General features: G+C 43.6%; 1 protein-coding gene across 3 annotated transcripts in view; it reads left to right on the plus strand.

The window, feature by feature from the left end:
* Positions 1-1,133: 1,133 nt before the first annotated feature.
* MYO5B (myosin VB) overlaps positions 1,134-25,284 on the plus strand; it is a 241,397-nt gene continuing 217,246 nt past the window's right edge. For all 3 annotated transcript variants that reach the window (XM_081319235.1, XM_081319237.1, XM_081319236.1), the window contains exon 1: positions 1,134-1,339. In XM_081319235.1, the coding sequence (XP_081175361.1) occupies positions 1,313-1,339 (27 nt within the window). In that variant the 5' untranslated portion in view covers positions 1,134-1,312. The remainder of the gene's footprint in view (positions 1,340-25,284) is intronic.

Here is a 25,284-nt window from a genome sequence, read left to right on the forward strand (position 1 = left end):
AGCCCCTCTGTAGCTAAGGGGGACTGAGAATCTGACTTCTAAGCTCTTCTAGCCATTTGGCATTTGACTGAGCAAGTCCATATTTCTTGCCAGTGCTTACAACGGGGTGTGGGTCTGCATATATGCACGCTCACACTCCAAAAATGTTAGAAAGAGCAGCAAATAATGGTTTTGATATGAACCTGTGCTGTAGCATCTACGCATATTAGGGAAAATGTGGGATCCTCTTATTCGTTGATTCATGTGATGCAATGAAGCAGCAATTGAACACTTCCTGTATATACAAATTTCAAAACTGTAGCAAAACTGTGTAGTGTTTTTTTTCTTTCCTTTGCCTAGAAATCTTTCAAGAATTGCAGGAATGTCTAATTTATGGACAGAGGTCATAGCTGTGCTATTGTCATCCAAAGGAGACAGGCTCACTCCGTCCTTCCTTCCTTCCTTCCTTCCTTCCTCTCACCTTTCACCCTTTCTCTTTCCTTCTTTCCTCACCTTTCTCCCCTTCTTTCCCCTACTCGCTCTTCTTCCTTGCTTTCTCTCACATTTCTCTCTTCCCTTTTCCATCCATTTCTTTCTTTCCCTTTCCCGCCCTCCCCATCTGGTCAGCCGGTAAAATTGTCCGAGGGATCCCTCCGGGGCACTTAAAGGAAAAAGCTTTCTCCAGCGGGCGGGGGGCTGGCTGTCCTCGCTCGCCAGGAAGAATCGTGGGAATCGGGCGACCCGCAGGACCGCCCGCTCTCGCCGGAGCTGCTTCGTGTTCGCGGAAGGGCCCGCGGGTTTCCCCGGGGACGTCGGGACGCGGCGGAAGCCAGGAGGGCCGGGGGGGGGGAAAGCGCGGCTCCGGCCGGGGGGGGGCGCGGGCGAAGGGCGCCGGGAGCGCTCCGGGGCTCCCCCGAGGGCATCCGGCCCGGCCCTCCGCGGCTCGGCCGCGCCACCGCCAGGCCCGTCGGGGGCGGCGCGCTCCGGCTTCCCGGGCTCGGCCGGCAGGGGGCGAGCGGCGCCCGCGGGCCGCCCGGCGCTCCCACCTGCGCCAACCCGGCGAGCGCGGGGAAGCCGAGGCGGGCCCGGCGCCTCCCCTACCTGGCCACGAGGGAGCGGCGCCCGCCCTTCGCCGGCCGCCGGGCGGAGGAGGAGGAGGAGGAGAAGGGCCGAGGCCGGGCAAAGGTCGCGGGCGCTTCTCCGCGGGGCGCGCCGGCCGTCGGAACTGCGCCGCCCGCGCCAGCCGCTTCCCCCGCTGGGCGCCCGGCCGCCGCTCCGGCTCCGGGCTGGGCGCGGACTTCCCTGCCCCGCTTCGCGCCCCGCCGGCCCGGCCATGTCGCTGACGCAGCTCTACAGCCAGGTAAAGGGGCCGGATCTCCCCGCCGCTCCCTGGGCGGCCGGCGGCGTCTCTTCCCGGGGAGCGCGAGGGGCCCCCGCCCGCCTCCCAGCAGCCCAGGGGGAAACTGAGGCCGGGGGGGCGCTCGCTCTGCCCCGGGGAAGGAGGCGGCAGGAGCGCTGCCGGGGGGGGCAGGTGCGCTTGGAGCGAGCCCCCCCCTTTCCGGGGCTCCCCCTGCCTCGCTGGCTTCGGGGCTCCGACCTCTAGGCTAGGAAGCGGCGGGCTCCGGGGGAAGCGGGCGGAGTCCCGGGGGGGCCCTCCGGCTGCTCCCCCTCTGCCGCCCGGGAGCCCCGCGGGGGCCGAGGCCCTTCGCCCCTCCTGGCTCTGGGCGCCGCCTTCCCGCCGCCAGCAAGGCGCCCGCTTGGTGGGAGCGAGCCTGCCGCCTCCCCGCGTGGGCTGCACGCGCCCTTTCCCACGTAGCGGTAGACCCGCATCCCTGCGGGCCCGCCCCGGGACCGCCGCTTTCCCGGCCTGGCCGGCACCGGGTCTCCTGCAGTCCCAACCCGTCGCGGGGGGGGGGGCAGGTGAGGCTCCTGCCGGAAGAGAGCTCGGCCCTTGGGAAGCCGGGGACCCCCGAGGTGAGCCTTCCCCGGGTTTAACTCCCCGTCGGTTTTGGGCCAGAAGAACTGCGGAGCCGCCCCGCGCCTGTCCGGAACACCCGGAGAGGCTCCCCGCCGGAGGGAGGGAGGGCGGCCGGCGGGCGGGCCTTTTTTCCCTACCTGCCTTTGGGCCCTTCGCCTCCGCTTTCGCCCGGGGTTGCCGAGAACCAGCCGAGCAGGTGGTGGCTTTTATTAGTTGGATGCCGAGCTAAGCACCTCCTCGCTGGGTAGACTCTGGGTGGCTTACAAAATCCAACAGCAATTACGACAATTACAGACATAAAATTGTTCCTCTGAAAAGCATCCCTAAAGCTGGAAGTTGAGCGGTTTCCAAAGATAAATGGAAAGATAAAGTCCAAGTCTCTTTTTCCTCCCCCCCCCCCAGTTCTGCTTGCTACCCATCATCACCTGGCCTGTTAAACTGCGGTTTGCGGGTGCTCCTTTCCATGGGACGGGTGCGGAGAAGGGAGTGGATTTGGATTGCTCTGTTGCCTGTTAGGTTTTTGTTGCTAGACTTTAGGTTGGGACTGTTTTCCTTTGACTTTTCCTTTCCTTTCTGTTGAAATATGTGGACCTAATTAGCTGCCTTTGTCTAGGATAGGTGCAAAGTGCATTTTTTTTTACAGGTAGAAACCAAACAGGAGACCTCTAGTCGGTTAAGGGACCGGGCTAGGAAGCTCAGGGACCTCGACTCAAGTCCCAGGAAAGGCAGCTGGGTGGCCTTGAGCCGGTCATTCTCTCTCAGCACAACCCCCCTCACAGGGTCGTTGTTGTGGGAAAATAGGAGGAGGAAGTTGCGTTAGGTATGTTGTAAGTTGGGGTATAACTAATCAAGTAAGCAAATAAAAGTGCAAGCTGGCAGGTGCGATTTCTGAATAAGTTTTCTCCTGCTTTGTAAAGCAGATGGAAAAAGCTAGCTCTCCATCTGCCTCTGATTGCTGACTGCGCTGCAGTGTGTTGCTGCTGCTGTTTCTCCAGGACTTTTAAAAGGAACGGGACTTTTCTCAAGGTGTTCACACCACACAGCTCCCTGCTCCGGTTCAGGAACCTGGGAAATTGTGGCGTGTTCATGCAAGCGTCAGCAATAGCCCATCTTCCTGACCTTGTTCTGTGCCAGGCTGCCTCTTTATAATATATTTAACATTCTACCACCAGGATTAGTGTAAACTGGGTTGTTTACACCATCTGCTTTTTTCCTTATGAAGGGAAGATCTAGGTTTAAATTCAGCTTGACTAAATAGAATAATATAAATTGAATATAAATAGAATTCATAAAGAGATTCCTGTTCATAAGGAATCCGGCTTGTTCATAAAGCTTTCAAAAAGAGACTAGGCAATCATTTATCGGAAATGGTATAGGGTTTCCTGCCTGAGCAGGGGGTTGGACTAGAAGACCTTCAAGGTCCCTTCCAGTTCTGTTGTTCTGTGTTCTATGTTCATAAAATGCATGGAGCGTTTAGTGCAATTTTACTTTTGCTTTGGCTACCAAACGGGAAAATGAATACAGAGAGTTCTCGACTCTGGCAACCAAACTTGGACCAAAAATTCTTTTGCTAAGCAAGGTGGCTATTAAGAGAGTTGCGCCTGATTCTGTGACCTTTTCTGCCACGGTTAGTAAGTGAATCCTGCAGCTGTTAAGTGAATCCTGCAGTCAGTAAACAAACCCTGCTTCCCCCATTGACTTTGGCAGAGCAAGTGTCAAACGGTGATCACGGTGATCACGTGAGCCCAGGACGCTGCAACCTTTGCAAATGCCTGCCAATTTCCGAGCACCCAAATTCTGATCCTGTCACTTTGGGGATGCTCTGACGGTCTTAAGGGCAAGGACTGTTTCACTAAAATGGTCACTGAATGGTTGTATGTTGCGGGCTACTTGTAGTCCTCGTATAATGTCCCCACTGTCCTTGGAGAACAAAAAGGCTATCGATTGAAAATAGGAGAGGAAACTCCAACTGCATTTCTTGTCCTTTTGTGGAAAAACTACATATTAAAGAGATATTGTAATTATATGAAATATATATTACATATAATGTATATTGAAATTGTAATAAATGTGATTTATATATATTACAGACATATTTAGAGAGAGAATATTTCCTAATACAATTACACTTTAAACTTGTCTGGAGCTCATTCTGAAATGTTGAGCTTCCCGGTTCTGGAATTCCTCACATAATGAGTGTTTGTACGTTATGATTAACCATGGTTAATGCACCCCTGCTTTCAGAATTAAATTGATTGATTTATTTAATAATATTTATTTATTTAATAATATTTATATACCGCCCTTCTCCCGAAGGACTCAGGGCGGTGAACAGGGCAAGAATAAAAAATACAAAATTACAAAAGTTAAAAAAGAATTAAATATATGCCCACTAAAAACAGTAAATACAAATATTAAAATAACAATAAAAAACCCCACCAATCCCCCATCAGGCCAGGCCGGCTTGTTCGAATAAGAATGTCTTTAGATCGCGACGAAAGGAGCGAAGATCGGGCGCCATCCGGAGCTCAACCGGTAACTGATTCCATAGCGCCGGGGCGCCCACAGAGAAGGCCCTCCCCCTGGGAGCCACCAATCGACATTCTCTGACCGGTGGCACCCTGAGGAGGCCCTCTCTGTGGGAACGCACAGGGAGAAGGGAAGTTGATGCCGGCAGCAGGTGTTCCTTAAGGTACTCCGGACCCCTGCCATGTAGGGCCTTAAACACCATTACTAGTACCTTGAATCTCCTGGATTTGCCTGGATTTGTCTAGCATACCACAAATTAAAAGGCAAATCTTCATTTGTGATAAGTTCAACCCTTAGTGACTTGATGAGGACTGACATTCATTATTATTGTTAGATTTACATCACAGCTTTATTTTTGTAGAACTTAAAGTGGCACATATACATACTGGTAATTTTCCTTCCTCCTATTTTCTCCCCAACAACAACCCTGTGAGGTGATTTGGGCTGAGAGAGAGGGATGGGCCTAAAATGAGCCAGCCAGAGATGACTAGAACTCACAACCTCTCAATTTCTACTCTACCAATTTTACCCTTGTACAAAACTGTGTGCTCTTTTAACAGTTAAAAGTGGTTTGTCCTGCCCCAAGTTTTTTTTTGGTTTACTTTGGACTTTAGCTCACAATCCTCAGTTTTTCTTATTTTTTCCTTTCAAGTATTAACTGAATATTGGCCAAATATTGTTTTTTTTCTCTTGAAGTAAGTCACAAATGGAAGTGGTAGTCCAGATATCCCTGGAGGGAGCCAGATTGGGAAAAACTGTTTTAACAAATTATGGTAGACTTCCATAAAGTATTGTAAATGCATACAATGTTATTTTCAGCTGACATATTTTCACATCTATGTAAAATAACACAGACATTTTGGAAATCTATACTGCCATTCTGTCTTGCAGTGCCTATAAAATAAAATTAAAACAGCCCTGATAAAATATCATTTTTTCCATGCCTGCTCACAAACACATGATTGTTGTATTTATTTTGTAAGTTTCAAGATCTGTACAGAAATATTAGAAATTCTTCCAGGCATTTTATTGCTTTTAGCTATTGCCATTTTTAACCCTGTTGTGCCAGTATATTCTGTAGAAACAGTCATGTACAAAAATAACATTTCGTGTTTTTCAAAATGTGCCCTTTGCCCAGTGAACACCTTTATTAAAAAAAAAAGTGTCAGCAAGCTCTTTCAGTATAATTCCAGGCAGGGTTACTATGATGAAAACATTTACAGACTTATTCTTAGTCAGTCTGGAAGACTGCGGACTCAGTTAATTTTGTTGTGCCAAGCTAACATAGCATTTCTTTGGAATTCCCTGAAGAAGTAGCCTACATACACTAACTTGGAGGAATTTAAAGATTAATATACAGATGTTTTTCTTTTGATATTGATAGACAAACAGTTGCAAAAAAAGACATGGAACTTTGTTTTCATATATGATAACTGCAGCGAGATTATTACCGTATTTGTGCAAAGTGGAAAGATTTTGGCATTAACCACAATGGAGAAATAGTCGGTGAAGATGATGACACTTATAGATATAGCTAAATTGACTTCCTTGATTAGAAAAAGCACAATATCCAAGCTTATTGTTGAGTAGAAACCTCTTATAGACTTTTTCATGAAACAGAAAAGAACTTATGGTGTATGGTTTGGATGATGAAAACAACGAGGTGATAGGGATTTTTTGTAACCACAGAGCAAGAGATAATTTTTACATTTGTATTTATAATTCATTATTTCTTTTTGTACTGTTGTCTTTTTCTTTATTTTCTTTCTTTAATTCCTGTTAGTTTTTAATCACCTTTTAAAAAAACAAGACAAATTTACATATATATACATACTTAACTACGTATATGTGTGTGTACACACACAGAGAGACGTATAAATGTATGTATGAATGTATGTAAATGGAGTTCTTGAAGTTTCCAGTACTTCAAAATAACGTGGCTGTCGTCCAAAGTGAATGGATTTTTCCCTCTAGAATTTGGTACCACAGGATCATTGCTAAGAATTCTGGGAATTGAAGTCCACCCATTTGAAGCGTGCCCAGGTTGGAGGATGCATTCTTTGTCCCTGTTTTCTCAGGTGTGGGTGAGCCTCTTGAAAGTGAGTGCAAATTTCTGTTTTGGAAAATGTGGAGGAGAGAAGAAGTTTAGCTAAACTCTAGCTCACTGTTTCCCAAGATACCTGGGCTAGGGGATTCTGGAAATTGAAGTTTAGTCACATTAAATTGCTGAGGTTGAGAAACACTGCAGGCCTTTGTTTCCCCAAATAATATAGAATTCCACCAACTCTGTACCATTTGTCAATTTTTAACACATATACACACAACACACACACCCGCCTTGTCAGGGTTCCTCTGCATTTAAATGCTTTTAATTTCAACCTCTTGTCACAGGGATGGCACCGGGCAATGCTGAAGAGAACCTTTTTCCCCTTCCTTGTGTGCAGGGATAGGAAGGGCAGAGAAGGGATCCTGGAAACCCAAACAGAAGTTAGGGCAGTGATGGCGAACCTTTTAGAGACCGAGTGCCCAAACTGCAACCCAAAACCCACTTATGTATCATCGGGTGCCGGGTGGGCGTGGCCCATTGGGTGGGCGTGGCTGCAGTGGTAACGGCAGACTGGGTGGGACTAAAAAGTTCAATCAATCAATGCCAACTTTGTGAGATCTTTTTTTTCCCCCAAAAAAGTTGAAATTGATTGATTGATTGAATCTTTTTTTTTTTCTTGCACACGGCGGCGGAGGCCTAAAGCGAAAAGGCTTTATAAAACCCAGCTGAAGGCCTAGGACTGGGGCGACAGTGCACGTGCCCACAGAGAGGGATCTGCGTGCCACCTTTGGCACCCGTGCCGTAGGTTCACCACCACAGAGTTAGGGCATCGCTGTTCAGAAGGGAAGGGCTGTACATGGGTGGATCTGGCCCTTGTAAAGTTATGATTTATGAATAACAGAAGTCACCCGGCGGTTGGATCATTTGCAAACCAAAAATAAAGATTCCTTATCTTTAACAATGGAAAAAAGGGGCTTTTGGTGTGAATGGAGAAAACATTTTGCTGCATGTAGCAGCAAGAATAAACAGGGCTACGCAGAAAAGTGGAGAGTCCCTTCTCCGAGATTTCTGCTTTTGATTGCTGTAAAGAAGGTCAGAAGCCCCTTCTCTCTCTTTCTTTCTTTTTGCACTTTTGGCTTTTTCTCGTTCTGCTTTGATGTCTGAAATGGGTGCAAACAAGCCACAGTGAATAGGTACCGTCGAGAGAGCCAAAGAATTATTGGCCATCCAAAGTGAAGGTGATTGGAAATCTGGCTTCCCATTGTAGTTTGTTGTCTTCTTGCATGTCAGGCGGCTCATTTGAATCCCCTTTTTGTGTTTACCACTTCTGCTGGGTTACATAATCAGACTTTCAAAAAGCTTTACTTTCTGATCGAAACCAGTTCTGAATGAGACATCACAGGTTGTGTTTATTTTTGAATGAGGGATTTTCTTCATATACAGGCAGTCCTCGACTTACGACCAAAATTTCTATTGCTAAGCAAGGCATTTGCTAACTGAATTTTGCCCCATTTTACGACCTTTCTTGCCACAGTTATAAACTGAATCACTGCTGTTGTTAAAAGTGAATCTGGCCTCAGAAGGCCGCAAAAGGTGATCACTGACCCGGGACCCTGCAAACGTTATAAATATGAATCAGTGGCCAAGTGTCTGGCTTTTGATCACGTGACCACGAGGTGACAGCAGTGGCATGAAAAATGGTCATAAGTCACTTTTTTCAGTGCTGTTGTTAACTCTGAATGGTCACTAAACGAGTGGTTGTACCAGCCATATGTCAGAAGAAATTGCACGAACCCCTTGGGCAGCTTTTTCTGATTTAATCTAGCATGAACAGAGTTATCAGTATGCTGGACTGGTCAACGTGCATTTGTTGAGCTGCAGAAATACAGGTCTGGTCATCCTTGACTCGCTATTGGGACCAGAATTTCTGTTGTTAGGAAAGCTGCCTGTTCAGTGAGTTGCTCCCAATTTTATGCTCTTTTTTGCCACGGTTGGCAAGTGAATCACTGCAGTTCTTGAGTGCATCCTGCAGTACAGTGGTTGAGCACATCCAGCTTTGCCCCTTGGCTTAGCAGAAGCCAGCTGGAAAGGCTGCCCGTGGCGATCACATGACCCTGGGACACCGCAGCCATTTTAGATACACCGGCTGCCAAGCGCCCGGAGTTTGATCACATGACCATAGGGCTGCTGCGATGGCCGTAAGAGCGAGGATCTGTTCCAAGCTCCTTTTTGCAGGATCCTTCTAACTTCAACCGGTTGCCGAATAGAATGGACGTTAAGTTGAAGACTTACCAATATATTAAGTGATCCTTTTAATGTGTGTGTATGTTGGCGTCCCAGGGCTAGTTACGGTAAATTGACTTGGTAGTTTCTCCTGCAGCTCTTGGGATTTTGGGAAAGGATTTTGGGAGAAGAAGCAGAGATTTTTTGAACCTGAATTTTCTAGTTCTCAGTGAATGAGCCTTCTTAAAAGCACTTGTGGATTATCAGAGTCAGCAGGGTTGGATATGAAAAATGAGAGGAATTTGATACGAGATGGGTGGCAAATAAATTTAATAAATAAATCTTAGCATCTCACGTTTGCAAAAGTTTAGTATGTTTTACCCCAAAATAGCACAACAAAAGAAAACTCCCAGTCTAGACAGCGTGTCTCAAATGTTTTTATGTACGTCAGCTGGAAAAAATACATGAGATTTAATTTTTTTGGATTGTGTGGTATGATTGTCAACATGCTGTAGTCTGGATTTTGATTTTTAGCTCCATATTAAAGAACATAAACTGCTGCCCTAAATCCAGTTTATCAGTGTTATCTTGAAGAAAGTGTGATTTTTTTTAAGGTGGCATGCTTAAAATAAATCCATTTTTTCCTGCATGCTTAGAGTGAGTGTGACTGTTTTGATGGGCACAGTATTACCTCAGCTCTCCGTAGCTATTGTTTGATGTTACAATTGGGCCTCTCGGTAATGCAAGTAGTCCTTGACTTATGACTGTAATGGAGCCAGCCCACCATGGTTATCAGCTGTGACAGTCATAAAATGGGTCAGTCACACGACCAATACAATTTTACAATTTTTTTCTGTGGCGGTTATTAAGTGAACCAGTGGTTTGCTATGGGTGTGGGTTTGTTTGTTTTTTTTTTGCCAAAAACCAGTAGTGCCAGTTTTGGGCAAAACCGGCACAAAACTCAGTCATGTGACCATAGGACACCATAAAGGTTGCTGAGTGGGCAAAGTTCAGTCACATGACCATGAAGATGGCCCGACAGTGAACTCCAAATCCGGGTTGTACGTAGCCTCAAGGTAGATCCGTTGTAACTATGAACAGTGGCTAATTGTTTCCAGATTTGGGTGTGTGTCTGTACTGCTATATTCACATAAAGAAAAAAGAGGATTAGTGTGCCTAAAACAAGTGATACGTAATTCAAGTTTTTAAAAATATTGAACAATTCTAATTCTGACATTGGCATAAGAGAGGTTTTTTGAAGTGTTTTTAAATGTCTGAAATTATACAGTCATTCTTCAACTGATACTTGCATGCTCTCTGCTTCTGCACATGTGTAAAATTCCATTTGATATTTGAGATATGTGTAAAATACATAAAATACCCAGGTATAGGATTGTATTCAGATTTAATGAACATTCTGCTTTAACAAATGCTACTCTCCATTAATCTGTTAAATAAAAGGTTTATTGCACCTCTTTTCTTTATTAAAAAATCCTAATTCCTTATGAATCAGTCAAGCAGTGTTTGCTGATCCCATATTCTTCACCCACAAAAATTCCAGCTAATGATATATTAAGGTACTTGGAAAGAAATTGTAAGCATCTGGGATCTTTTTTTCACCAGCCTTAAATGCATTATCCTGTGGAGCATACCTTTTAATTCAACTTTTTATTCTGACCTGGGCTGCAATTGTTTCCACTTGGTTTCTCTTCATTCACTTTAAAGGCAAATAAGATACCAAAATTATTATTTTAATAACTTCTATCAAGGATAATGTGTTTGATAGGAAACAACTTCTTTTGGGTGACAGTAATTTTGAATAAAGAACAGTCATTAGCGCTGCGTTCAATTATCATGTGATGTTTTCAAATCTTGAGACTATCCAATATTACTGTAATAGGTGTCTTTTTTCCTGCCCGCAGTGTAGTTACAAATTATGGTTTTATTAGTCATTTGCTTGGTTGTGGATGCAAGCATGCAAAGTGTGAAAAAAAATAATGACAGGTGTGCACAGTATATCACCTAAGTGTACCGTATATTTACTTAGAACTTTTGCATTCAACAGGATTTTGTATTTTGTGGATAGTAATGTCTAGAGACAGTAGTGAAATTATGGATACTAGTCATTTTGTTCAGTGAAATATTAATATCAGTGGAATTTGATATGGTTGCAAAAAAGGCAGTTAAATGTAGTTTTAGATTGCATCAACCTCAGCATAATTTCGAAGTCATGGAAAATAATAGTTCTCCTTTATTCTTTACTAATCAGATCTCGTTTTGATATTAGTTCTGGACATGATACTTTAAGAAGGATTCTGTAGGAGAAGGAGGGGCAGAACATGGGAGTGGAGTCAAAAGAGGGCTCAGCCTTGAATCCCTACGTAGCCACAAGCAGACCAAAGTCCAACTTCCCTTGAACTGACCCTTATTTAACTCCAATCAGGTGCCGAACATTCAAGCTTAGTGATGGCACTGAATTAGGGGTATCATGACCATTGCAATATCCTTGCAGTCATGAATTGCAATCCAGTACTCAGTGATCCGCTTGTGATTATGTTGTTCTCGTGTCCCATGGTCATGTGATCACCATTTGCGACCTTTGCTGGCTTCCTACAAGCAAAGTCAGTGGGGAAGCCAGCAGGAAGTCACAAATGGCAATGATGCGCTTAATGGCGACATGGGATCCGCTTAAGAACTAGAACTGGAAGTGCTGGAATTTCCTTTGCTGAATAGCATTGTCATGTCATGTCGTGCTTTACAACCGCATCACTTAGTAGTAGAAATTCTGTTCACAATTACCGTTGTTAATTGAGGACTACCGTACACTAAGATGAAAGAAGTAGAAATGTGTAACTATGAAAAAAAAGAATGAGGATAAGTTCACTGTTCAGATATAGGTAATCCCCAACTTACAACCACAATCTAACATTTCTGTTGCTATGTGAGACAGTTGTTAAGTGAGTTTTGCCCCATCTTATGACATTTCTTGCCACAGTTGTAAAGTGAATCACTGCAGTTATTAAGCTAATAACACAGTTGTTAAGTGAATCTGGCTTCCCCCTTGACTTTGCTTGTCAAAAGGTCACAAAAGGTGATCACATGACTGGGACACAGCAACGGTCATAAATGTGAGTTTATGAGTCAGTAGCCAAGCGACTGAATTTTGATCATGTGACCATGAATATCTGCGAGGGAAAGGGCCGTTCTCAAGTTGTAAGTGTGAAAAATGTGTAAGTGTGAGCCACTTTTTCAGTCATTAAACCTACTGCTGTAAGTTGAGGATTATCCGTGGGTGAAAGCAGGCACCGGAGAAGTAAGGGGAGACTTCTCCTACCCTTCTTCTTCTTCTTCCCCCTGGCGTTATTCCCACACTATGGCGGGGTCTGCTTTTCAGCAAAGCCGTCTTCATTTGGCTCGATCCAGACTTGTTCTTACCATTTGTGACATCCTTAAACGTGGACTCTCCTTCTTTGGATGTGTTGAAAATAAAAGGTTGAGGTAGCAATTTGTTGAGAAAAGTTTAATCTGGATCCTTGCAGTGAGCAAGCATTTAGACTTGATTGTGAATCTTTGGTTGAGCCCAGCTGACTATGTGAATAAAAAACAAATATATTAAGTTAAAAAAAATGCTAGAAGGTGCTCAGCAGTTGATTTTTCATGTCGTCTGCTTAAAATAATTCTGCTAAATTTGTATTTATTTACATGAAAATAAAAAGTCCTGAACTTTAAGATGTCTTCTCTTTCCCACAAACATTAATAGGAACCACAATTGTCTGTTCAAATACAGTATGTATGCTTTTACGCCTATCAGAGAAAAATGTAGCTTTTTTCTCATTGAGCTTAACTCCTTTTGACTTCATGAGCATGGCCATTTAGTTCTTTTCTCAGAGATTCAGAAGTTTGATATTTGCTTCTTTAGGATTTTTCCCAATTTTCAAATCTAACCTACAGTCTATTCCTGGTGGTCTCCTATCCAGCTATCAACTAGGTCTGACCCTGTTCTGGTTTTTTGAGATCAGCTAAGTGCCGCCACCTGCTGGATATGTCTTGAAACAAAAAAGGGTTCAACCAGAACAACCAGAAATAGAAATAATTGCTTCTAATGCAAATTCATTGCCTACGTAGCAAGATAACCTATCTGGATATGCCAACTGCTCTCACATACAGAGAAACTTCCTTCCTTCCGGGAGAACCAAGAAACAAAAACAAGATGGAGATGGTATAGGAGGAAGGTGTAAATACCCTGGGAAGACAAGGAAAGGAACAAAAGGGAAGAGCAAATCTGGAGTAGTTGAGAAGGATGGAAGAGACAACTGGATAGGGAAGGAAAGGAGAGAGCGGGCAAGAGACTAAGACTGCTTAGGCATTAATTAGGCATTATTACTAAAGGGTTAAAATCACCAGGCAAACTGCTCCTCCCAGGAGCAGCCACTTCAGAGTAATCTTCAAGAGTATCCACCCTTTGTAGCAAAGAGGCTTGTAGTCATTTGTACCTCTTCCTTACTCCTTTGTTTTCAACTGCTGCTCCTCTTCTCATCAGGGAATGCAAGATGACTGCCCCTCCCAAGCCACAGGTAATAATTTTGGGGGAGAAAAACTCACTTTCCTCCACTATGATTATTATTATTTGATATTTTTGAACCTTTCCTAGTCTAATTGTTAGCTTGAGTTTCGAGAGGTTCTTTCCACAGCCCAAGAAGTCCTGAGAACGTTGCTCTCTGGTCTTTTGGGAGCGATGAATGACAGCAGCTTCAGGGACATCCTAGTAATTGTTTTTTTTTTCCTTTTCTTTGCCTGTCTTGCTAAACTTGGTATTTTATCTCTCTGTGTCTGGATACACACTTTGTGATCCACTTGCTGAATTACAGACCTACCTGCTGTTGTGTGTTTAGGGAAAGGCTAGAAGAGGCTTCTAGAAGAAACTTTGGTGAGACACCCTATTCCAGGGAATGGGATGCTGAGGCTTCACACTCACCTTGATGCGCAAAAAGTCCCTTCCAAGAAGAACGGGTGGGAGAAATTCTGGCAGGGAGCTGATATTTTCCTGGGCTGGGAAGTAGCCAGGCGATAACTTTTTTCTTCCGGACATCAACTTGCCCATCCAGCTGCCTGCAGTTTTCTCTCTTTCTTCTTTCTTCTTCTTTTCCACTTTCTTCTTCTTTTTGATGTGGCTCTTGAGGGCTTGTTTGAAAATCAGTCTCTGCATGGAGACTCAACTGATTTCAGGGGATCCTCTCTGTGAAACGCTGTATATTTCGGCTACTCCTTGACTTAGGACCGTAGTCGGGACCAGAGTTTCCACTGCTAAGCAACAATGGTTGTTTAAGTCGCGCCTGATTTTATGACCTTACTTGCCCCGGATGTTAAGCAAATCACTGCAGTTGTGAAGTGAGTCAAGCTTCCACCATTGACTGTGCTTGCTGGATGCCAGCTGAGAAGGTTGCAGATTGTGATCCCGTGATCCTGGGACACCGCAACTTGTAAACACGTGCCAGTTGCTAAGCATCCCAATTTTGATCCCATCACCATGGAGATGCTGCCCTGGTTGTAGGTACAAGGACCGATCATAAATCGCTCTTTTCCACACTGTTGTAAGTCCAAACCATCACTAAACGAATTGTTGTAAGTGGAGGATTACTTATACACTGTTTTTAGATACCAAATTGGAAGAAGACTCTCTGTTTCTCTTTAGCTAATTCTCTAGTCATCCCGGATGAGTCTGTAAACGGGCAAGGCAGCAGCCTGGGTCTCGGAGCGGAGGGACCCATCAGCCCCCATTTGACGTTGTACAAGCAGACACGGATTGAGACATTCTCCTCTGGAAAATGAAGAATATTCTTCTTTCTTTGTAGTAGACGAGCGGAAGGCGGGACTAAACACGTCACTGGTTTTGAATCGCTGCGCAGCCACGACGGACCCAGGTCCGTGGACTCCTGGCTCCTTATCTAGCGCCAGCTTGGCTTGACCCAAGCCAGCTTCTTCTCTGTAGGTGGTCTGTGATAAACTTTTAATCCTTTGAACTCAACTCATCTTCCTAGTTATTTGTGCCTGACATTTCTGTACGCATCTCACAGAAAGATTTTTTTTAAAAGATCAACGGAGAAGGCATTGATATTCAGAGAGTATCTGGGTTGTTGGGAGTTTATGGGGTCATTCCTCTGTTTTTTCTTACTATGCTTTTTCCCCCCAAGCGTCTTTCAAAAGTCATAATGACGTCTTGATGTTGTGAAGTGCCAGTAGCCCCCCCGCTGGAAATCGGGGGGGGGGGGTTTGCCATACAGAAAGTCCTTCTTTAGCAATCATAGTTGGGACAGGCACCTTGGTTGTTAGTCAAAGCGGTCGCTTAAGTGAAACCATGACTGTGCTGATGATCTGACTTCAGCTTTACTGTACTTCACAGATCTGCGGAGGTCATAAATGTGAGGATTGGCTGTAAAATTACTTTTTCATCACTGTTATAATTCCAAACAGTTGCTCAACCAGGACTATCTGTATTCTCAGCAATGAAACAATAACATTTCTTAAAGTTGAGCTTAATTCCTGATTATTTCCTGTTTTTGACAACAATTTCCAAGTGTTTTATTTGTGTCTTTCTCTGGGATCTTTTTTCTCAATTTCCCAATCTATCTGATCCCCTGAGGATTTACTCGTGGTCTCCGATCCATGAACTAACTTAGTCTGATGTCCTTAGAGACTGATGTATTTTGCGATCAGGCAAGTTCAGGTAGGTGCTATGATGTCACAACCTGCTGTGATATTTTCATTAATTAAGTATTGTAAACCTTATTTTGACTGGAAAAAAGATGTGTTGCAAGTAGACATCTTGTTGAGCTTTTCTAAGAATTGGTGGGTTGGCTTGGATTTCAATAATTGTTCAGTTTAGATTATTGATTAGGTAATTGATTCAATTGAGTCCTTTTAGGTTCTACACTTTAATTTTGCTGTACATGTATTTATTTACATTAAATTAATATTTTTAAAGAGCAATTGGACAGATGTCGCATTTGGTGTCTGTGAAGGCTACGTTGCTGGATAGTATCCATAGTGCAAATATGTATTTGTCATTTCCAGTGGTTGGGACGCTTTATGGATTGGCCTTGGCAGTTTTTCTCCAGTATCAGGGCCAGTGATGAGGATGCTACAAATTGCAGAGAAGCACATACCTCCATAACTACAGCCGACAGTATTGTGGCACCTTCAGGTCGAGCTTGTTTATGAATGATTGCGGCACATTTGACAGACTTTAATATGTCAAAGCACCAGAGTTACACGCCTGTCCCTCTGGCAGTTGACATGCTAGCTAATTGCATTTAAAATTCCAGGCATAATTTTTTTAAAAAAATGTGAGATTCTCTCTTTAGATTGCTTTCTGTATATTTAGAAAGTGCCATTTTCTATGCAATGTGCAAAACCCCCGCTTCTTTTACAGTGGCTGTTCTTCAGATGCCACTAAGTTCGTTTAGTGGCACTGAAAAATGTGACTTGTGACCGTTTTTCGCAGTTACGACCTTTGCAGCATCCCCATGATCATGTGATCAAAATTCAGGTGCTTGGCTATTGGTTCATATTTATGACAGTCACTGCGTCCCGGGATCACGTGATCCCCTTTTGTGACCTTCTGAGAAGCAAAGTCAATGGGGAAGCCAGATTCACTTAACAACCATGTTACTAACTTAACAGCTACAGCGATTCACTTAACAGCTGTGGCAAGAAAGGTCATAAAATGGGGCAATACTCACTTAACAAATCTCTCATCGTACAGCAGAAATTTTGGGCTCAGTTGTGGTCGTAAGCCGAGGACTGCCTGTATGATGATTTCAGAACCGAGTCCTCAACCTCAGAAATTCGAGCGTTAATTATGGAAAATTCCTGGCTGCCGGAACTTGGCTTTGCTGTGAAGCTGCTGGGAACCGGTTCAAGGAAAGTGAAGCGAAGGCCGGCTCAGCCGAGCACGTCGGGCCGTTTCCAAGTAATGAATCAAGGGGAAAATGCTTCTGCTAACTCACGGCGAAGTCACTTTAGAAATGTCCTGGTGAGCAGAGCGCTGGGTTGATTCAGCCCCGCTTCCGCCCTGGAGGATGCTCACAGTCACAAAAACACTTCTGCTCAACTGCCCAGCTTTAGTCATCCTGGCAACTGTTCAGGTTTGTTTGAACACCTGGAACAGGTGAGGACAGAGAGACAAGTAGGCCAGAGCCAAGAATCGGCTTGCAAAGTTTTTCTTCCAGGGCGCTTCCACGTGGCTTATTGTGGGGGGCGGCTGAATGTTTATTTCAGATTTATTTTTGCGATGTTTTAAGACTTCTTGTTGAAGACGGTGGCGGCTGATAGTGCTGGACTTGGTATATATTTTGCATTACAGGTAGTCCTCTACGTACGACCATTCATTTAGAGACGGTTCAAAGTTACAAAGGCTCTGAAAGAAATGACTTACAACCGGTCCTCATACTTACAACTGTCATGACATCCCCGTGGTCATGTGATACAATTTGGGAGCTTGGCAGCCTGCATGTATTTACAGTGGTTCACATGACCTCCGTTTACCATCTCCCCAGCTGGCTTCCAACAAGCAAGATCAATAGGAGTAGCCAGATTCGCTTAATGGCCACGTGATTTACTTAACAGGTGCAGCAATTCACATAACAGCCATGAGAGAAAAGGTAAAATTGCTCAGCAATAGAAATTCTGGGTTGCTACTTTGGATCTATCTATCTATCTATCTATCTATCTATCTATCTATCTATCTATCTATCTATCTATCTATCACTTGGGATCCTTCCAGGCTGCCCATATTACCTAGTCTGAAAAAGAAATCTGTTAAATTAAGATTCAGTTGAAAAGCATGACAAGCTGCAGCCCACTCAAGAGAGAGTTACACATTCCTGTACATTTAATGGCCATCTCAGCATTTTTTCTGAAATATTTTTCCCCCTTAGACTGAATTTTGGAAGCGAATGTTCTTGAAGTTGAATGAATACTTGAAGTGGGGGACAGTATTTTTGCACATCTCTAAATAGGCTGATGATACAGGAAAATCCAAAGTACAGGTAGTTCTCGACTTACGTCTAAAGCCCAAAATTTCTGTTCCTGAGACATTTGTTAATTGAGTTTTGCCCCATTTTTTTTACTTTTTTGCTGCAGTTGTTAAGTGATTCACTGCAGTTGCTAAGTTAGTAACACGGCTGTTAAGTGAATCTGGCTTCCCCCATTGACTTTGCTTATCTGAAGGTCACAAAAGGGGATCGCGTGACCCCAGGGAGCCTGCGACCGTCATAAATACGGGCCAGTTGCCAAGCATCTGAATTTTGGTCATGTGACCATGGAGATGCTGCAAAGGTTGTAACTGTGAAAAATGGTCAAAGTCACTTTTTCCACTGTTGTTATAATTTTGGTCACTAAATGGCTATTTAGTGTAAGTTGAGGGCAGTTTGGTGTATGAGACCCAAGCAGGCAAATTCAGATTCAGATACTTTGAAAATCGGTAGCCTTGGGATGAATAGGTTTGTCATTGTGAGAAATAGGAAATTGCTTGGGTTTTCTTTATAAATTCTACGTGTATTGTTTTTTTTATCAGCTGACTTATTCTGATCTAAATGGTGAAGCATTTGAAGACTGCCTGTCTAACTTTGTGCCAATATACTGCTGTTATTGTCAGGCTTTCCAGTTCTATAGGTGAAGCCTGAACTATTTTACTGGGTGGTGATGCTACTAGTTAAATGCAATTAATGTACTTTAAATGTTTGCTATATTTTTTTTCCCTTGGGGAACACTGCAGAATCAAAGCAACAAATGACAAGTCATTGAAATAATGAAACAATCACAGTAATAACAAGGGTGGTGCTAGGAAAAGTGAATCTTCTTAGTTTTGGTTTTTGCGTAGTTTCTCATTTTTCCTAGTAGATGCTCATTTTAAGTAGCTCCTGCATCAATCTGCAAAATATGCCAATTAAAAAGCATGATAATCCGCCCATCATTTTCTGCGCATTTTTCCATTTTTTTGCACTCTTTTCTCAGCCTTAGGAATAGTCAAGTTGCAAGTAAAGCTTTTACCATAAAAGCAGAAATGCTTAAAAACAGGTAATGCGAAAAATAAAGTTCATTTAAAAAAGAAATATAGGTAAACTTAAAGCAGATTAACTCTGCAGTGATTATTTATTTATTTGATTTATATTCCACCTTTATGTGAGAAAGTTTCTCCTTAATTCCACATTGCTTCTCTTCTCCATTACTGGTAGTTTCCATCCATTATTTCTTGTCCTGCCTTCTGGTGCTTTTGAGAATAACGTGACCCCCTCCTCTTTGTGGCAGCCCTCAGATACTGCTGTCATGCTATCAAATACTGCTGGGATGCTGCTATCATGTCACCCCTGTTTCTTCTTTTCTTTAGACTAGCCAAACCCAACTCCTGTTCTTCATATATTTTAGTCTCCAGACCTTGGATCCTCTTAGTTGCTCTTCTCTGTACGCTTTCTAGAGACTCACCAAGGCCTTGTAAAGTGGTATTAACACTTCGCGTGATCTTGATTCTATCCCTCTGTTAATGCAGCCTAGCACTGTGTTGGCTTTTTTGGCAGCTGCAGCACACGGCTGGCTCATGGTTAAGTGATCGTCCCTCCCACAATTTACTATTTCTGAGTCCCCGGCTTACAACCATCTGTTTAGTGACCATTCAAAGTTGCAGTGGCACTGAAAAAGGTGACATGACCATTTTTCACACTTCTGACCATTGCAGCATCTCTGTGGTCATGTGATCCAAATTCAGACGCTTGGCAACTGGCCCGTATTTATGACGGTTGCAGTGTCCCGGGGTCACATGATCCCCTTTTGCGGCCTTCTGACAAGCAAATTCAATGGGGAAGCCAGGTTCACTTAACACCCACGTTTCTAGGTTAGTAACTGCAGTGACTCACTGAACAGCTGTGGCATGAAAGGTCGTAAAATGGGGCAAGACTCACTTAACGAATGTCTCGCTCAGTAACAGAAATTCTGGGCCTAGTTGTGGTCGTAAACCTAGCCGATTTGTCCAATTTGTACACAAATGCTGGTTGGACAATCCTGGGAATTGACGTCCACCCATCCTGAAGCTCCTGAGCTTGAGAAACACGCATCCCACTTTAGGGGGTGGGCAGGGCCGGACCTCTCATCCCTCATCAACGCTGGCTGAAACCTGCCCAGCACAAAGCAGCGCTGCCCACCCCCGAGTCTTGTAGCTGCTCCAGAAGGATGCCATGGCTGATGGTATCAAAGACCACTGGGAGGTCATGAAGAGCAAGGATGGATGCGCTACGCCCATCGCTTTCCTGGCAGAGGCCATCCGAAATTGCAACCAAGGCCGCCTCCATCCCATGTCCAGGTCTGAAAATGACTGAAAGGTACCACTTCATCAAGGACCTTCTGAATCTGTTACATCAGAGGCCCCCAACCTTTTGAGCACTGGGGACCGGTTATGTGGAGAGAGGCTTTTCCGCGGACCGGAGGGTGTGTGGTTTTGTGTGCTGCCTGCATCCCACAAATGGGACTTTGCTTGTTTGTGCGGACTGGTTGCTGGCGTGCCGTGGCCCGGTACCGGTCCATGAACTGGGGGTTGGGAACCTCTGTGTTTCATGACAATCTTCTCAACACCCTCCCTAAAATAGAAAGATTGGATACTGTACAAAAATTGTCCAGTACAATGGAATCTAGCCATGCCTTTTTGAGGAAGGACAAATTAACACCTCCGAGGGTGGAGGAAACTCCCCCCTTCTCTGAAGGGAGAATTCACCACCACTAGATCCCAGCCGGGCATCAGGGATGTGGATCTAATGAACCGGCAGCTCGGGAATCCTGAGAATGGAAGTCTTAAAGTTGCCAAGGCTGACAAATGCGGATCTAAGACACCACCCAGTTAGGCGCTCCAACCACTGGCTCCCATGAAGTATTTCTGATTTACAATCAAAGCTTCCAGTGGACATAAAGAGTGACAAGGACCAGCAATGGACACAGCGGAACTAGAAAAATCTAACCCAGTAACCGTCTCTTCCCAATTTAAAGAAGTTGTTTGGTGGTGTTATTTTATTTTGCTATTGCTTTTTAGAACTGTTGTATTTACCCTATAGTCTGTAATCTTGATTTTTTTCCCTTGTTAAAAATTTGTTTAAAACAATCCCATGGGTGCCAACCATAACAAGTAGTATAGCATATCCTTTTTAAAAATAAAAATAAAAAAATAAGCATTTGCATTTCCTGTGTGTTGAGCTTGTTGGACTTGCCCCACAAGTGAAGGTTGCAGCTGATGTCAGAATTTAAATAACAAATATGCAGTATTACCAGCTGTTTATCCGATTACTTATTTATTACAACAACCCTGCCAGAGGAGAGGGAGAGACAAGAGATTGGCTCAAAATCACCCTGCTGGCTTGTTCCATGAAAAGGAAAGAGTTCCCTGTCCAGTTGTGTCTGGCTTTAGGGCACAGTGCTCATCTCCCTTCCTTAGCCGAGGGAACCAGCGTTGTCCGAAGGCCCCTTCCGTGGTCTTGTGGCCTGCGTGAATATGCGCCAGGGTGCCAGGAACGCTGTTACCTTCCCAGCGAAGTGGAACCTATTTGTCTACTTGCGCTTGCATGCTTTTGAACTGCGAGGTGGGCAGCAGCTGGAGCAAGGAACAGGAGCTCACCCCCATCGCGTGGCGCTTGGGTCTCAAACTCGGGCTGTCAGATTTCCAGCTGATAAGCTCAGTGTGTGTAACTGCTAAGCCATCGTGCCCCCTTGATTGTTTGTACATTGATGACTAGGAAATCACTACTAAAGGTGCAACCGGGTTCATTTTGTTATTACTGAGTTATGGGTTCTCTTGTTCTGAGAGTAAATCTTTCCTCCAAAATTATGTAATGCATAAATTTATGCAAAAAATGCAAGCAAAGCTGTTAGGCATATGGTGTTAGCCTACAATGTTGGGTTGAAAATATATTAACCATAATGCTATGTCTTTAAGTTGTTAATTGGCCAATGGGTGTGTAAGTGTTCTCATGGCCATAAGAGGAAGCTAGGAACGTAGCTTCTCTCTCTCTCTCTGAATTCACTGATCTCTACTATTACTGTTTTTGCTCTGCTACTGTTGTAAACCTGAACTGTGTATTGACCTCTGGACCGGTAAGAAGACTTTGTAGCTTGGACTGTTGCTATTGTTTATGACCTGGACTGTTTATTTTTGACTGTGCATTTTTGTTTTTACACCACCTCAAAGTAAAATACTTTTTGCTTTTAGAACTCAGTGTATTTCTGTGTGTGACTTTTACTGCTCTCAGTGCCCTTCCTTGTCTGTGCAACTCTTTGGTAGCACAAGGAGACCTCTGCACAATAAATTCCTTAACACTGGTTATGGGCCCAGGCCTGTACTGAGAGTTAGTACACACAGTATTCCTAGCTGAGTTTGTATTTGGTGTAAAATGGCACAGGAACTGTTGTCAGGCATCTCCTGGATAACCCGGTTGGATGGGACAAACTATGTTTCCTGGTCCACAAAATGCTGCTTGCTTTTGCGCAAGGAAGGACTATGGGCTGTTGTAAATAACCCACCAGATACTACTGCTTGGGATCCAGATGACGAAGAGGATGCAAAGAAGTTAGACAACTTTAAACGAAGCAATGAGAAAGCTCTTTGCATTATTGGACTAACACTGAATGACCAGCAGCTTGTCCATATTCGTGGTGAGGAGTCTGCTGCTAGGTGTTGGGATGTTTTGCGAAGGCTTTATGTTCGTGACAGTGTGGGTGCACATATACACCTTACACGTAAGCTGTTTAGGGCTCGTCTGCAGAAGAATGGAGATATGCTGACCCATTTAAATTACATGAAGGCAACTTTTCAAGAGCTTCATGAAAAGGAGCTGATTTTTTCAGAGTTGCATCAGGTCTACATTATTCTGTCATCTTTGGATGAGAGTTATGATGAGTATGTTTCTTCTTTGGAAGTCCTGACCAGAGAGGAACTGACATTGACCAACATTACTGGGAGACTGCTGGAAGAGTCCAGAAGAAGGCGTGACAGAGACCAGCTGAGAGAGACACAGCCACGAGAGGAGCAGCCATTTACCACTGCTTACAACGTCAAGAAATGTTATTCTTGTGGGGCTAGAGGGCATATAGCCAAATTCTGTAGAAAGGGTAAAAAACAGAATGTGAATAGCAGTGGGAAGGCTAAGAAGGGCATTGGTTTGGCTATTTCTGGTGAATCAACATCCAGAAATAATGAATTGTGGGTTGTTGATAGTGGGGCTTCACAATGCATTACTAAAGTGAAAAAGAGGTTTGTTAATATGAAAAACAGCAACCAATATGTTTCACTAGCAAACGGTTGGAGGATGAAGGCCTCTGGTGAAGGTAATTCCTATTGTCCATGCATTGATGAACAGTTACCTATGTTATATATACCTAAACTAAGATTCAACCTGTTATCTGTAAGGGAATTGGTTAAGGTTGGGTTTGTGGTAACATTCAGAGGGGAGCAATGCACTATTGAGAGGAATGGAACCTGTGTAACTGCTAATTTGAAAAATGGTTTATTCGTTCTCACAAGTAACCAAGTTAGTACAGTTAAAGCTAACTCAATATGTGAGAACAAGAAGCCACATGATGAATGTATACATTTATTGCATAGGCGGTTAGGGCATGTAAACTTTAACTCACTACGTAAAACAGTTGAGTTAGTAGAAGGAATTAAACTGAAGCCATGTAGTAAGTATTTGAATTGCAATGCCTGTAATCAGGAAAAGAGTAAGGCAAGTCCGGCAAACAGGATAAACAGCTTCAAAACAACTGTACCTTTGGAAGTTGTGTTTGCTGATTTAATTGGACCCATGAAACCAAGTTTAGGAGGGTCATGTTATATTTTAAGTATCCTTGACCACTACTCTCGTTATGGATTTTGTTATCTGCTTAAGTCAAAGGCAGACACTTTCCAACAATTTGCAAACTGGCTGAGGTTTGTGGAGAGAAAAACAAAGAGAAAGGTACAGTGCATAATTACTGATAATGGTACTGAATTTACAAATAAGCGTTTTGTTGATATGTTACAATCAGCTGGTATTGAGCATAAACGTTCAGCCCCATATAGGCCTCAACATAATGCTTTTGTTGAGAGACGTGGGCAAACGTTACAAGCCATGATTAGAACCATGTTACAAGATTCTGGCTTAACAGATAGACTGTGGGGGGAGGCAGCAAAATGTGCAAACCATGTTCTGAATTTAGTTGTTAATACTTCTACTGGTAAAATACCATATACAATATGGCATGGTAGAAGACCAAACCTTGATTACCTGCACACGTTTGGCACCCCAGCTTGGGTCCACATTCCTGCACAACTCAGGAGTAAAGGCCAACATAGGGCTAGGCAATTATACTTCGTAGGTTACGAAGCTAACCACAGATCCTATCGTTTCTGGGAACGAGGCACAACTAATGTATATAACAGTGCTAGTGCAAAGTTCCTTGAGCACGTTGGTTGGGATAGGTTAGAGCAAGTAACTGTTAATACTGATCCTCTAGTGTTTGAGGACTCCTCTGATAACGTAACTAGTAATGATAATGCATCTCCTGTAAATATAAAAGATGAAGAGGAGATAGGGGAGATAATAGAGGAATCAGAGGAAGGAAAGGAGTCTGAAATTCAAAGCCCTGTAATTCCTTGGCGTTCAATGCGTATCAGACATCCACCTGATCGCTATGAAGCTAGTATAGTATGTCAAGTTAGTGTAGAGCCATCTAACTATGATGAGATCAGGATGTATCCTGAAAAAGAACAGGCATCATGGAAAGCTGCAATGAACAGGGAGTTGAAGTCTTTGCAGAATCTTAAGGTTTATCAGAAAACAAAACTGCCACCTGGTGAGCAAGCTATAGGTTGTAAATGGATATATAAAATAAAGAAGGGAGTAGATGGAACTATAACCCATAAGGCACGTTTGGTTGCACAAGGTTTTGCCCAAACTACTGAGGATTATGACGAAGTGTTTGCACCCAGTCTAAGGGCAACTACTTTAAGAGCAGCTTTAGTATGGGCGGCTAAAAACCAATATATGGTTAATCATGTAGATGTTGAAACTGCATATCTACATGCTCCATTGCAACATACTATTTATTTAAGAATACCACCAGGATTGACCAATGATAGAGACCATGATTGTTGGGAATTAAAGAAAAGCCTCTATGGATTGAAACAATCAGGCTATGAGTGGAACAAATGTATAGTTAATGAGTTAAGTGCATTAGGTTTTGTAGCCAGTAATGCTGATCCTTGTTTGTTTAGAAGAGAACACAACGGAGCATTATCTTTTATTTTATTATTCACAGATGATATTGCAATAATAACAAAAACTGAGTTAGAAGCACAAACTATCATTTCAAGATTGCAAAATAAATTCACAATTAGAAATCTTGGGAAAATAAGCCACTATTTGGGGTTAGATATTGTGAAAACAAATAGGGGTTTTAAGGTGTCACAAGCCAGTAAAATATCTCAGTTATTAAAGAGATACAACATGGAAATGTG

This window comes from Vipera berus (assembly GCF_964194415.1).
Source record: "Vipera berus genome assembly, chromosome: 2".
NCBI classification, from domain to species: Eukaryota; Metazoa; Chordata; class Lepidosauria; order Squamata; family Viperidae; genus Vipera; species Vipera berus.